We start from the raw sequence: 15,909 nt of genomic DNA, 5'->3' as shown, positions 1-15,909 counted from the left end.
ACTCTGAAATTATTTAACACATTTTCATGACTAGTTTCAATTCAATTGGGGGATTTCTACAGTAAAACAAAAGATTGGACATTAGAGCAATAACACGAGAAATTTATAGACTGAAACTAATAAGATAAAATACGGATATGATTTTCTTGTAAAAGTCTTCCTACCCGCATAAATAAGTCAATTCTTCTTCTTCTTAATAGTACTCGAATCCCTAGAAAGAACCGTTTCTGGTGCCTTGCTCGAAAACCTATTGTGTCTTGGCTGAAATAAATCTAGTGGCCTTATTTGTGTTTTTTGGGTTTTGAATTTTGGGCTCCACATAATGGTTAGGTAAAGTTACAAAGTACTTATTTTGTTTGTTAGAAATCATCAAAACTATTAATCTTTGTTAAACACATAAGTTTGAGAAAATGATTTATGTAGAAGTACCAGAAATCTTATTTGGTATAATTCAATATATTTTTAGCAATGAATTTTAAAACATTACTGATAATAGACTTGAAATAAAGTTGAGAAAATTAAAGAAGGAAAGCTTTAGTGAGTGATACAAATTTGAGAAAAGATACTTTAGTGGGAGGGACAAATTTTAGAAATCATCAAATGAATACTTGTATCACTATTAAACCACTTGGATTGGTCCAGTGGTCAAAAAAGAGCTCTTCAAGTTCATAATTTAAATCTTCAGGTCAAAATATTTTTATATATTTATATAAATATTATATATTATATAAATGTATAATATATAAATGTACATTTATACATAATATATAAAAATGTATATTTATAATATACATTTATATTATGTATTATATATAATATAATACATTTATACATTTATATTAATATACATAATATTAATTTTACATTTATACATAATATTAATACATTTATAAATTTATATTAATTATATTAATACATTTATACATAATATTAATAATATATTAATTTATACATTTATATAATATTCATTTATAATTTATACATTTATAATAATATACACTTATGCATTTATAAATATATTTATATTATGTATTATATATAATATAATACATTTATATATTTATATATTTTTATAGAAATATAGAAATATATTTATTTATAAATATTTATAAATGTATATTTATATAAAAATATAAAATTTATAATTTATACATTTATACATTTATATAATATTCATTTATAATTTATACATTTATACATTTATAAATATATTTATATTATGTATTATATATAATATAATACATTTATAATATTTTTATATATTTTTATATAAATATATAAATATTTATAAATGCATTATAAATGCATAAATGTATATAAATATAAAAATATAAAAATTATAAATTATAAAAATACTCAAAAATATGTTTTAAAAATACCTCTAAAAATAATCCAAAAAACATCTACAGTAAAAGTTTTTCATATAGTTTTTGAAAAACAACCCAAAAAACAACTAATCCAAATGGACTTGTATTTCAAAAACGAAATGGTACAGTGCTGTTTTTAAAAAACAACCCCAAAAACAGCTAATCCAAACGGAGCTACTAGTTTTTTATGGCTTTTCTAACCGATCCCCATAAACTACTAGCTCTTTATGTGTTTTCTTTATTGAAAAAAATTATCAGTTTTTTACAGGCATGGTTTTCTAAAATGGAATTTTTGACCTTTCATCATACCTACAATAGGTTTTCTTACTTTTTATTATTATCTTGTAAACAAAAGATGGCTTTGATTTTTGATTAATAATATGCTTAAGAAAACAAAATTATTACATAACAAAAAAAAAACACACTCATTTTCTATTTTCTTTTCAAGGCAGTTTTTTTTTTATTTGTCTACAGTTTAAGCCCTTCAAATTTTTTTTTTCATGTTATTAGTCTTCCTTGTTTTGCTTGTTGCCATGTATTACTATTAAATGGAACTTTAATGCATGGAGATAAGAAGATGAAAGTGGATTAAGAGTTTTAAGAACATGTGCCTTGTATTTTTATACATGAATGAAATACGATATACAATGAATTGATTTTTAATTCTCTTAGTTCCATTAGGAAGATAAGTGTCTATTTGAATGGAGAGAAAGTGGAAATGAGCCAAATTGTTTTGTCTCGTTTCATTTCTTGGTGTATCAAGCTACGGAATCAAAAAAGAAAGAAAAAAAATTAAAAACTCTTGTAATACAACGAATTGTCTATATCATAAGTTTTAAAAGCCTTTATTTCATAACTAAGTGTTTACATTTTAAATCGCATACAAGTGACTGGAAAAAAAAAGAAACAATAAGTGTTTGATAGTTACATATAAAACTAAGGAAACCCTTTTCCCCAAAAACTACTAGCTCTTTATGTGTTTTCTTTATCAACTAAAAATTATCAACTTTTTATAGGCATGATTTTCTAAGGAATTTTTTACTTTTTATTATACCTACAATAGGTTTTCTTACTTTTTATTATTATCCTCGTAAACAAAATATGGCTTTGATTTTTGATTAATAATATGCTCAAAGAAAGTAAAATTATTACAAAACAAAAAAACACTCATTTTCTATTTTCTTTTCAAGGCAGTTCATTTATTTGTTTACAGCTTAAGCCCTGCAATTTTTTTCATCATGTCAATTTTCCTGGCTTTTCTTATTGCTGTGTATTACTATCAAATGGAACTTCAATGCATGGAGAAAAGAAATCGAAAGTGGATTAAGAGTTTTAAAAACACGTGTCCTGCATTTCTATATATGAATGAAATATGATATACAATGTATTGACTTTTAGTTCTCTTAATCCTGTTTGAAAGATAAGTGTCTATTTGAATGGAGAGAAAGGAGTAGAAGTGAACCAAATTATTTTTGTCTCGTTTCATTTCTTGGTTTAATGAGTTGCGGAATCAAAAAAGAAAGGAATAATTGAATGCAGTACAAAATCTGTTATGTGAAGCAATGTGAACTGACTCTGCTTTACAAAATTACTTCTTTACCTTTTAAGACAGTTCATTTATTTACCTATAGTTTAAACTCTTCATTTATATATTTTTATTTGAAACTTAAGACATAAATCACTAATTGCAAAAAACAACCAAAGAATTTGGCAGTTACAAATGATCACCCATAAAACACATTAACATAGAATGAAAAAAGTGTACATAACATCATGATTCATAAATACGTATAAAAAAAAGTAAGTCATGTATAAACTGAAATGGCAATTGAGCCATATTAATCAGCAACCTAACTATTACAAAATTCCTGTGGTTGAGTTCTTTAACAATGATAACTACATAATAGACATTAACTAAAAATGTCAAATGAAATTGTTCTCTAGGAAAAAGCTAAGCAAAATAAAATATTACAATAATCAATTTAACATTGAGTTGCACTCCTAATGAGGCGATATGAATACCTAACACAGCACAATAGATTCCTTCTTCTTAGCTGCTTAGCCACATGATCTCTCAGTTCAACATTTTGCAGCAAAAAATCATAAGCATAGCCATAAACAGCATAAGTATGAATAACCAATGTATTCCTAATTTGTACAGACTACTTATTTACAGTCAAAATCCAAACCATGATTGTACATGTAAGAAAATGAACCAACAATTCTGATGAATTAACTCCAAACATACATTTTTTTTATGCAGAAGCTAGAAAGTTTCACAAATCTTCAAGAAAGATATGTCCAGCATGAGAGAATAATTACCCCAAGAAAATTAATGGAAAATAGGTTTCACCTTTTAACTTTAGCTGCTAGATTTTAACTAAAGCTAATCACCCAATAGAATTGTTACCAAATATATCGAAATTATTAACAAAACAGCAGTTTGATGTCTAAACTCACTTTTCAGGTTTTAATCTATCTTAAATCTAACTAATGAAAACTGCTCTTTATAGTTCCAAATTACACCCAATAGAGTTAAGTTATATAAGAAAAAACTGCATTAAGCTCAACAACTCATACCTGGGGGTCAACTATCCAATCATGGTAGAGTGGAATGTCTAGTAGATCAAATATTGCACATTCTCGAGTAAATTCAAAATCAGCAATTCTGAATGATAAAATCCATTAGTTACAAAACAATACAACTTTAAAAAAAAAAATAAAAAAGAATGCAAGTAAACCTACATAAAGCCATCACTTACCTCCTGAATTTTATATTTACATCAATCCTAAGTATTAGTCTAGGAAGCAAATCAATGGAATTGTAGTTGGTAGACCTTTTAAAATTAACTCCTATTGAGAAAATCATGTAACACATGGAATTACTATAAAGAAGTTGCTCAAATCTCATGGCAAAATCATGAATATCGACAGACTTAGTATCCAAACATTTCTTGATTAAAATAGCTAACCAGTAAACCACAAATTTATTGTCAAAGGCTGAAAAATCATGTATTTAACCTACAGAAGTACAATAGAAATCATGACATAAAACAATACAAAATAGTAGCACAGAAGAACTGACCATTCACAAAGAAACTAATTATGCAAAAGCAAAGAAATTTTTTTTTAAAAAAAACATCATAACGAAATGCTACAAACATTTTCGCCAAAAAATTTTTATTCATGACAACATGAACCTAAAAAAGAGGCTTGGGTCCAGTTATAGAGACAATGGCTGTTATTTCCAACTACAATTAAATAGAAATGCCTCTATCGTCAAGTAAAATTAAGAAATCAAACTGAAAATATTATAGGTCAAATCAACTCCTTGTTCAAACCCTATACCTATGTCTCAAAATCTGGAAACTTACATGCCATTCCTGAGCCAAATAAATGGAAATTTTTTTTTCTTGCTTGAACTATATATAATGAGTGGCATCCATAATTACTAACCCGCAACTCAACTGATACTTATCCACGCACAATTCCAAATATTTTTCATTGATAGTGCAACTAATCATTCAACCTAATTACTTCCTCACATAGCAAGTAAACCAAGATCTCAAAATCTTGAAATATGCATTTCATTTGAGGCAAAAAATGAGAAGAGAAGAGGAAACCAAACAGAAAAATACCAAACCACTGGGTTTTTTGAAAAAATCTACCAGGAAAAAAAAAAAACCTAATCTATCTTAATCTAGGGGGGAGCGGAGTCTAAAGAGGTTGTGTATAAGAGGCTAGTAAGTATAAAAAATTTATCCTAATTTAAGGGGAAGGAAAAGCTAAAGAGGTTGCGTATAACGGGCTAGTAGACAGGGTTAAAATCCTTAACCTACAACCCAAAGATGAACTTTAGCCCTTTCTTGGTGCTCAGTGGTTGACCCACACTTTGATAGAAGGAAATGGTTGTGCGGATAGCCTTGCAAAGTGGAGCCACCAGCAAGAACTAACACCAAAGGATAGGCCACCTCGTTGAGAAATGTTTAAATGATGACGTGGGGGATTGCATCCCACGTTTAGTCACATTTTGTAAATGGCCTGCAGGCCTCCAATGCACCGAAAAAAAAAAAGGCAGAATATTATACAAGGCAGAATGAATTAATTTAAAATGCTTCATTGGGATATAAAAGAGGAAAAGAAAAATTTTCACTTTTTTTTTTACTGGAGATACAATCCTACTTAATTGAAATCATAAACAATTGAAGTGTGTAATCACATGTCAATCTATATAATTATGATTTGAGCAGACTTACGATAACTGGAAGATGTCCATGATACTCCAACTTCAAGCTAATGTCCACGGAAGGAGTTTCAAAATCATTGTGCAATAAACTTCAATAAATAACTTGGTAGCCTTTTTTCAATGTCCCCTGGTTACTTTTGATGTTGCTTTTTTTTTTTCTCTCCCTCTAACAAGGGAGGGATGGGATTTAAAAAGCGAAAAGAAGGCAGGAAATTAGAATGTAGGATCTCTAATTACTGGGTCTCAACTTTAGTTACTAGATTAAACCCCCTCGACTACTTTGATGTTGTATTATATAATAATACAATCACAAATTTGTGAATTCTCTTCACTTATAAACATCAAAATTTTGAGTTTGATTTACCAAGTATCCTTTCCCTGTAATTTCTTGATCAAGCAATATTTCAAATTTCGATGCAATTTTATAATTTTCGAGCACAAATGTTTACGCATATTGACTTTGAGATTATTAGTTAAGAATATAGTTTCATCGCAATTCATTCCATAAACTGCAATCGGGTATTATTTCAAGATTAGAGTTAGTTCAGGAGTGAAAGTAATTTATTTGAAAAGTAATAATGTCTTTAAAAAGTAATTTATTTGAAACAACATTATTATTTAAGGATGGTTTTAGAAAACTTTAAGGTTTGATTATATACTTTTCAATTACTTTTTTATTTCACATCGATACAATATAATTGTTATAACTCCCAAATTTGAACGTCCTTTCTAACATTTGTGAGAGTATTTACACAACTTTTTTTTTTCCGCCTAGAATGAGACAGGTAGGATTTGAGAAGCAGAGGGGAAGGGAGATTTACATAACATTGTGATGTCGATGTCTTGTATTAGGAAGACCATCTCATCTTATGCTACTCAGCTTTCTTAGGATAGCTAGAGTTTGAAGAGATTTTTTCATTCTATTTTAGTTCGCTATTGCGTTTCTAAACTTTTTCACTAAGACTGACAATCAATCAAGTGTTAGAAACAACCCACCAAGGCACTACTTTCAAAGCACCATATCAGACCATCTTAATGTATCGCATCCCCCTTCTCAACGTTGTCACCAAAAAAGCACAATGGTTGGTGATGCGAGCATTTGGAACCATATTAGATGTTATTCTCCGTTGAGCAGCAGATCCAAATTCCTGGTTTGCTCCCTGAAAAGCCAGGTGTGTGATACGATGGTCGGCCAACAGGAATACCATATGATGCTTGTTGCTTGCACGATTGACCATGTAATGCCTGGTTATCGCAGAAGCAGAAGGAAACATTATCACAAAGCAGAAATAAAGAAACATTTCATGTTTTGCTGGATAATAGTAGGATACACTTCAATAACCCCAAACAACATTAAAAGTAGAAGACTTCAAGGTGAAACAGTATAGCCAATATAGATCTATAAATTTACTGCACCAGCGTGACAAAACCAGATCCCATTCCCTGACAGATTACAAGTGCAGTTATCCACACAGGCAAATCAGCATGGGCAAATTTTTCTTTAATTATATCATAAGACAGCATTTTTGTGCATGTCCTACCTGTTAAGGACAAATTGAAAATTACACAATGTTTGATTTTGAGCTTAAGAAAGAATAGTGTCAAAGTCATGCTGCCTAAGCTTGCATTGCTTGCATTAAGATCAGTGCAAATCTGTATTAAAGATAGAGACATAAACATGTTATCAGACCAAAAAGGAACAGAACACAGATATTACTCATCCTAACCTTGATTTTTGCAAAAATATAATTTTGAGGTCCAAGATTTTTATGATAAAGGCAGCTCAGTATTTTTGTTCAATGTATTGCTGATAAGCAATAGTGTAATTCCAATCCCAAGTAAAGATTATTCTTTGTCCAAGTTTATTAGCTCAACTAGTAGAAGGCAACATCATCTAATAATTAGTTTTTTAATGCAGGAGATATAATTCTTAACATAGACAACACAGTATGTATTGTAAAGTCGTAAACTGTGATTCTTACAACACGCTACACCCAAACACTAAAACTAGTGATTTCCATCAACACAGAAAAAACCTGCCTTAAAATAGCAGCTAAATTTGACTTTCCTAGTACTGTCTTTAGATGATTTGACAAATAAAAAGAGATATAGGCATCAAACTGATGTATCATTTATGACAGAGAGTCTGATAAGTGCACCAGCTGGCTAAAGATCACACCAAAAAACAGTTAACACTGTCATGTACTTGAGATGATACCTGTACTTTAGGAACTTCTATCCTGTGTTCATCCAAATCCCTTTTGCCCATGAGTGCAAAAACATCGAAACTGCTTGGCTCAACCCTTGTTGGATCAACTGACAATGTAAACCGAAATGGTCAATAATATTTCTTCAAGCAAATTGCCATTATTGGAAACCACATAAAAACTTCTCTTAAAGGGAAGAATGCAACACTCACATAGCTCATTTATCCAATCTGGACTGTCACCAATACCCTTGCTGGATTCAATGATAGTAACAAACAGGAAAAAGGTATCAGCAGTCAATCAAGGCTTAAAACAACGGACAGGGGAAGAGAGAAAAATATTAAAGTAACATCACAAATCATGTAAAGGCTCAAGAGAAAGGGCATTGGAAAGAGAAAAATGTTTTAGGTTATGCTACAAGAAAGGCTACTGAGCAAGATGTGAACTGTGATATATGGGCTTCATATGGTAATCACATTTCCAGAAATCCATAGTATGTCCTGGTACAGCTTAGCTTAAAAATTTAATACCAATGTAGCACTTCATAGGAGTCCAGAAGTCCATCCCAGGTCCTAGGACTTGTCGTCTAAGACATAAAAAAACCTTAGCACAACAATTTTTTTCCTTAAAAAGAAAAAAGAACAAAATTCCAACAACATAAAAGGAAAAAGACAAAATTTAAGAACAAATAATAAAACTCATGGGAACAATTACCCTCCAATTGACTTCAGCATGAGAATAATTAGCTTATTCTCTTTTTCATAACCCTCTTCCAAGTTTATTGCCTCAATTTTTCAAACATAATATTGCTAAATTATCTTGGGATATGATTAGCTTGTTTTGAAAAAGAAAAATTCAAAATGAGGACAAAAGCTTATCTGCTAATCTTGAATTATTAACAATTAACTCATTTCAAGATAAAAACTTTATCGCATCAAGTAACATTGTCCCTATATATTTTTCACCCATGAAAAAGCATATAAACTTTTTCTTCTCCAAAGACATATAGAATGCTATAAGTTGGAGAATTTGCTGTAAATGGGTTATCAGTTTCCTTCATAACTCTGGAATATAGTTACATTATCAAAACGCAAGTCAGGACTTGCATTCCATGGAAGCTAGGCCAAACAGAACCTACAAGGGTTGAGCTCATGATAATCCACTCCTTGACTAACAATTTGATCTCAGGATAGTAGAGCACATAGTAGCCTGCGTGGCCTCTCTCTACTATAGTTAAGAAGAAAGGAAGTAAATAGGATATTGTCAGAACTGGTAGGCTATGTTACCAGGACCAGGCTATGGAGTCCCACCCACAGCAATACTACAGTGCAAAATGAAAAGTCTGATATGGATAGGAGCAGGGCAATTGAAGAGTCCGGACAACAGAGCTGCTAGGGCATTTTGACATATTAATTGACATTATACAACCCTAAGTTCAGTTAAACAGACTAGATGGTTGAACAACATGCACATCTGAATGCAAACGGACACAAATCAGAACTCAAGATAGGGCATAAATCCCTCTCAAGAACTCCAGTTGACACGTGACAGCTGGTTTGACAGAAGTTGGTAGAAGGCTATGCAATAAACAACCTAAAACAACAAAGGCACAAACAGCACCAGAACCTGCGAACGCCATAAATGTCTCTATCCTTCACAGGCAATCCTGCTTTCTTGAAGATCCAGGCAATCTGTGCAGCCAATTTATCATCAGTCTGAAAAGAATGCATGAAAAAAGTTACGCATCTATGATGCAAAAGGTAAACTTAAGAGCCTAATATAATTAACAGAAAGAACCATAATGCAAACCAGAATGTCTATCTAATGAAAGATTGGATTAGCTGTTTTTGGGGGTGTTTTTTAAATATTTTACTGTAGCAATGTAGTTGAAAAACTTTTACTGTAGATGAGGTTATTTTTTAGGGTATTTTTTGTGTTTTTTAAGGTTGTTTTCTTGTTTTTGGTGTTTGTGAAGTTCTTTTTTTATGTTTTTGAGGTTTTTTTTTGTGTTTTTGGTATTTTTGAAATTGTTTTTGAGGTTGTTTTTGTTTGTCTATTACTGTAGCATAGTAGTTGAAAAACAAGTTTTTCAAAAAATCCCCAATCCAAGCAGAGGCCCTAGTTTTTCAAATACAAGTCTACAGTAACACACTCCAAAAACAACCCAATACACCTTTCAAACAAACCAAAAATTATCAAACCAAGAACAATAAATAAAATGAAACAAATAAGCCTTTCTTCCTCAACCACCACCACCCATCTCCCTCCCACCAAATTCTCACCACCTCCCCTGCCCGCCACACCCTCCTCCCCCCTCCTCTCCTCCCTCTTCCCACTCTTCTCCCCCCTCTCCTCCTCTGCTCCACCCCGCTCCCCCCATCCTCCTCTGGCGGGCAAGGGGGACAGCAGAGGAGCGGGGTGGGGCAGAGGAGGAGGAGGAGTGGGCAACGGAGGGGGGAGAGAGGGGAGGGAAGGGGGGGTGGAGGAAAGTGGCAGGTAGGGTGGGGAGAAATTTAAGGGGAGGAGGATAATCTTCAAAATTGTTAATATCACCTCAAGAATTTTAAAATTTTAAAAACACCCAAAAATATGACATAAACAAAATTTTCTCCAAATACATCTACAGTAAAGTTTTAAAAAACACCTAATTCGCATTTCTTGGTCAAATCAATAGAAATGGACAGCAACAAAATTATTTCAAGATTAAAGCTAGATTCTTTCTCATATAGGAGAAACATAGGTGACTGAAACAAATGACAAAACTATAATACGTTACATTCAAGGACTCTTCTTGCATCACAAACACCATTACACATAAATTTAAATTGTTACTATCTAAGACACAAGATTTATGCAATTGTCCAAGTCTAATTATGCCTAAGTTGTTGGATAAAAGAATGAAGATATACTGTCAAGTTTGGAAGGTTAGGTATGTAGGCAGTAACTTTCGAGGCAATATGTCTCTCAGTCAGTTATTTTTCCTACACTAAACCAGGGCAGCATTGATTATGAGTGACAAAAAGAAATCTGCAATACTTAAGAAAGTTGTAAAGCAAGCGTAATAACATACCAAATCCCATGGTAACATTTACTAGGAGCCACATAGAAAAAGTTGATAAAGGCTATGCCAACCAACCAGAGCATATCTCCAGAGAAAGGGAAATGCAAATAATACCTAACAGGTATGAAGCTATACCTGACGTGGATCTAATTGGAGACATGCTCCCAAAGAATCACCAATCCGCTCAAATATGCCAAATAACAGCAATATCATCTTCATTGTGAGCCTTTTATCCTTCCATTTCTGAAGCAGCTCATTATCCAACTTTGCATACAAGGATCTCCTTTGAAGCATATCTAAAACTGTTATCTCGTTTGCCACAAGATCCTCAATATGAATCACTTCATCTAAAGGAAGGCCATGTGCTTCCTTGGAAAGTTTTAAAGGCATTACTCTTTTATGGGCTACCATCAGAAGAGCAGCCACTGCAACGAGTTTGCGATTCTTAACAGAATGAACCAATTCTTCCTTAACAGACTTTGTCCTTTGTGCAAGCAGTCTAACAATTTCTAAAGCAAATCTCTGCCAAAAAATTACTCAATCAGACAATGTAAAGCCAGAAGAAAGCAAAAATGCCCAACAATATTCAGTAAAAACCTTTCTCGCCCTACAAAGACTATAAATGAGCCTGAAGATTGAATCCCTCCAGGTCCAACCATCGATCCATATGCCTGACCTACACAAAACGAAGGTGATAAGTTTGCGAGCACAGTTGTTAATAGCCAACGGTAGACCTAGTCCTCATCTGGCACTTGCGCCTTAAACTGTGCCATTGTGAAGGTCAATGACTTTGTTTGGTGTTCGCTTCTATTCTTAGAAGATCCCCAAATCAATCAATATGTACTATACATAAAATACCCTTAATTCTTGTAGCAAGTGACTTGCAAAATGGCTTAGGATTACCGTGATATATAGCATGCTTGATAGCAATAAGTGTCTACATGTGTCTGGTTTCCTTGAATACAGTGAAACACACTATGAGCTAAAGATTGTGGGTGCCCTTCGCACTATAATGTGCTATAGGAGACTCAAAACAACAGGTTTGTTTGCCTACAATGATCTGGAAAATTTTTTTTTCAAATATTTTTCTGCTAGCATCATAAACACAAATTTCAACCACCTTTTCTAATCCCAACCACATTTTTATCTCACTTACATTATACTGCAAAAAGTGCTACAGTGTTATGCTACCTAATTTTTCCAAATAATCTTCTATCCAAAAACGCCCAATGGTTTCAAGGATGCATTATAATAAACTTCCTACCCCTAGCAATTCAGCTAGACAAGGAAAGGGAATTTGTCCCAGCAAGAAAAAGATCAAGTAGATACCCTGCAGCTCCAAGGGCAAGATCAAGTGGCAGCAAACCCTTCATGTCATCAAAGTCAGTCTCACACTTGTCATCTACTCCAGCTCCAGCCCCACAGGCGAGCAACTTTTTCGTTATTTCAACAGATGCATATGATGCTGCCAGATGCAAAAGGGGGGGCTTGCTACAGCCAGAAAAACATTCATGTCCATATAAACAAAATTTGCTTTTTGTTTGCCCATTCAGCGCAGCAGTAAAACATTGGACAGCATCGAGTGTAAACATTTGAGTCAAAACCCATTCAGGCACATCTTTTGCACTTTTATACTCATCTATCAAAGAAGTAAATTCATCCACATCATCATGCAGGAGAGCACGCTCAATTAGTTCCTCCAAATCCAAGTAGGGCTCGTATGGCTCACCAAAATCGTCCTGATAGGTGTATGAGAAAGTCGACAGCTTCTTTTCTGTGCCCTGATACCTATAGGCAAAAGTAGAAGCCCTCTTCGCAAAGTGGTCATCATAAATGGCGACAGGCTGCTTGGTAACCAATCACGTGTCAAGTCACCAAGAAACAAAATGTCAGAGATATAAACAGACACACATAAGTAAGACAGTGACTACATCAATATTGAAATAACTTTAAAAAAAAATAGCAAATGCCATGAGATGCTGTTTATGCTTCAAGCATTGTGGCTAGCATCTTTTACTCCTAAGATGAAACCACTCAAATATGGGGAGATAAAAGATGAAAATAGGGTAGAGGAAGGGGTGACCAACAGTCGCCAGCCCACGAAGGAAATTGACCAATCAGTTCAAATACCTCAAAATCAACTTGTGGGTAACATACTGACTGCTGGGAACTGTTTCCGATCACCCCAAGTTTCAGAAGGACAATAGGGAACTAAAAATGATCATAGTTTTCTCTTTCCAATATGAATTGGCGCTGGTGTGTTGGAGTCCTAACGCTCTTGATTTCCATAGAATTTATGAAAAAAAATAAATTATCAAGACCAAGTTTCTGTTTTACTAAGGGGGTGCTTGTTTCACAGATTGGAATCGGAAATGGAATGGAATCATAGACTCTGGTTTTGGAATTAAACTTTTCATTCCAATATCTAGCTTGGTTCACACATTGGAATTAGCATCATTCCAATTCCTGATGCCTGATTTGATGAGTGTTTCGGAATTAAATGCAATTAAATTTCAAATTTACACCTGATATAACAATTCTTATAAAACAAAAGAATTACACATACGACAAATTAACATCTCCATAATTGTAACTACAATAGTTATTAACTTTTTGATAAAACATAAGAAAATCATAAATCATAAAAAAAATTAATACCAGAAAATAAATATAGTGGCTGCATTAACAAGGAGAGAATTCCCAAAAAAAGGGAGTTTTTAAACTAACTTCCCAAATGGTGACGATTTTTGAATCTCTTCCCAAAGGGTGAAAAACGCATCCAAGGAATGTATTCTTCCAAATAAAAACGCAACTTTCAAATACGTTATTTTAATTGTCATAAATTTGTTTAAATATGAAAAATTGGTTAAATAGCGCATAACATACCAGCTCTTTATGGAAAACTGACAGGTTTTGTAGTATGTTTTGTACCAGCTCTTTATGGGAAACATACCAACTCTTTATGGGAAAAATTAGTTAAATTGCGCTCAAAGGAAAACTAGTATGTTTTGTATTTAACATAAATTAAATATGTGAAAGTTAAAAAAAAAAAAAAAGAAATTGCCCATAACATACTAGCTCTTTATGGAAAACTGACAGGTTTTGTATTTAATGCCCATAACTAATGAAACTGAAAGGTATTCAGGCAGACAATTTTACAAACAGGTACAAGGCAACCAGAAGCCCAACCAAACTATACCAGTATTCATGGATCAAATAACCAAAAGATCAAGAATCGATTGACCTTTTGTTTCTGAGCTTCCATTGAATGCTTAATTCAAGAAAACACAGTGAGTAGCGTGAGTGGAATAAAAGTGAGAATGTGATGGGTCCAGAGCATAGCATTTTGGTCCAGTTAGTGTTATTGTGTCAGATTCCCTTCTTTCCTTTTTTATTTTTAGCTAGCCAGTGAGTCGCCTGAAAAAATAGAGAAGAAGGAAGAGAAAAGCTGGCATACGGAGACGAAAATTGCAGAGGCAACGGAGAAGAAATTTTGGATAAGAGATGAAGACTATATGATGAAGAAGAAGAGATAGGAAATCTGATAAAGAAAAAGAACAGAAGGTGCGGCGTGTGATGGAGAGAAAGAGAGGGTAGGTCCGTCATAAATGTTGTCTAAAGGAATAAGTTGAGGATTTTGTCCAAAACCTCCCAATTTGCTCGGGAACGGGATAAGTCAATTTTTTAGAAATGATTCCAAAAATTGCATTCCAATAGGCTTAACCCAAGCAACAAATAAGGGATTTATTCCATTCTGTGATTCCCAAACCCTTTAACCAAGCAGCCCCTAAATATGTAAGTACTATAAAAAGTATTAGTTGAAATAAACCACTAAGAAAATAACCAGAAGTTAGAAAAAATTCTACAAATATTCACATATCGAAAATTTTAAAAGCCTTCGATATTCTTACATTTTGTTATTAAGTTTACTATATATCCTTCAAAGAATTCAGCAGCCGTTTAAAAAAATACTATCAGTAAACAAAAGGAACAAATAAAACCCACAAAAAGATGTGAGCAGCTGAACATTTCACTGAGGTACTACATTCCTCAGTTTGCTTTGCTATCTAGCATGCAGAAAACATGACACTTATAGCAAAAGTTGAAACCATTGTATGTTTCCCAAAAGAAAGGCTTGATCAACTAAGCTAGCTACCGTCCCACTCCGTCTTATCGCTTCGATCTATTGAACCCCACTTTATCTTGAACCCCATAAGAACACTTTCAATTGAAGCAATAAAAGCAGATTCAAGAAGTAAACCTCGAACAAAGAGAGAAGAACACACCTTTTCCATTCCGACGGTAGTAGAATTTGTCTGCACCGCATAAACAGGACGGCGTGGAAACCACAAAAACCGGTCAAACGAGTCCTGATTTTAATCACCGAAAAAAGACCTTTTTTTTTCCTCAAATATGCCAAATTATGAAAACAGCCTAAGCATTACGAGGCTTTCTTGATGCTTTCTCAGAAGAAACAGAAACTAGTGAACTCCTAAATTCATGCAGGCTCTATTCTGTTCAGGTTGGCCCTTAGGTTTTAACCTTTTTCTCTCTCACCAAATGAAATTGAGATTGGGACCTGGCTATTCACGTTTTATATTCACTCTGTCATCCCAATTATTTTGTCAAACATTTATTTTTAAAAATAATTTGCTCTATTTGGAACCTTTTTTGGAGTGTTTTTTAAAAAATAATTTTTTAAATATAATAAAATTTTTTAAAAAATACTCTAAAAGGTAATCTAAAAATTAGTTTAAATTTTTTTAAAATTTTAAAAAATATCTCAAAATATATTTTAGAAACTCTTCTACTCTTAAATATCTTAAAACATATTCTAAAAATATTTCAAAATATACTCTAAAAACTCTGCTACAATAAAGTTTTTCAAAAACACCCCCAAAATATATGATTTGATTGTAATTATTGTAATTTTTTTCAATTTTATATCTATAAATTAAAATTTTAAATTTAAATAATAATATGTACATGATATGATTAATTAAAGTGATCGAGTGATTAAAAAGTGAT

At 32.6% G+C, this 15,909-nt stretch overlaps 1 protein-coding gene across 2 annotated transcripts; it reads right to left on the bottom strand.

Moving 5' to 3' along the window:
- Positions 1 to 6,311: 6,311 nt before the first annotated feature.
- Positions 6,312 to 15,449, bottom strand: LOC113735339 (uncharacterized). 2 transcript variants are annotated; one of them, XM_072084258.1, is made up of 8 exons: positions 15,168 to 15,449; positions 12,211 to 12,725; positions 11,479 to 11,557; positions 11,017 to 11,403; positions 9,447 to 9,535; positions 8,033 to 8,073; positions 7,832 to 7,929; positions 6,312 to 6,858 (listed from the first exon to the last, which is right to left on the bottom strand). In XM_072084258.1, exons 1-8 carry the CDS (start codon positions 15,174 to 15,176, stop codon positions 6,724 to 6,726), a joined length of 1,353 nt encoding a protein of 450 aa, XP_071940359.1. In that variant the 5' UTR covers positions 15,177 to 15,449; the 3' UTR covers positions 6,312 to 6,723. The 2 variants fall into 2 exon arrangements, with proteins under 2 accessions (XP_071940359.1, XP_071940358.1); XM_072084257.1 differs by having other exon boundaries at positions 6,509 to 6,858; positions 9,414 to 9,535; positions 15,168 to 15,391.
- Positions 15,450 to 15,909: the final 460 nt, after the last annotated feature.

The sequence above is a fragment of the Coffea arabica genome, chromosome 3e, assembly GCF_036785885.1.
Source record: "Coffea arabica cultivar ET-39 chromosome 3e, Coffea Arabica ET-39 HiFi, whole genome shotgun sequence".
Classification (NCBI taxonomy): Eukaryota; Viridiplantae; Streptophyta; class Magnoliopsida; order Gentianales; family Rubiaceae; genus Coffea; species Coffea arabica.
Note: the sequence above shows the minus strand (reverse complement) of the source record. Positions and strands in the feature narration are given on the sequence as shown.

What these genes read in the sequence shown, in the direction of transcription:
- LOC113735339 (XM_072084257.1), bottom strand. An exon ending in AGATTGGATAAATGAGCTAT is followed by an intron (nt 7,930 to 8,032) that starts GTGAGTGTTGCA and finishes TTACATTGTCAG; the next exon opens with TTGATCCAACAAGGGTTGAG. An exon ending in TAGAAGTTCCTAAAGTACAG is followed by an intron (nt 6,859 to 7,831) that starts GTATCATCTCAA and finishes TGCGATAACCAG; the next exon opens with GCATTACATGGTCAATCGTG.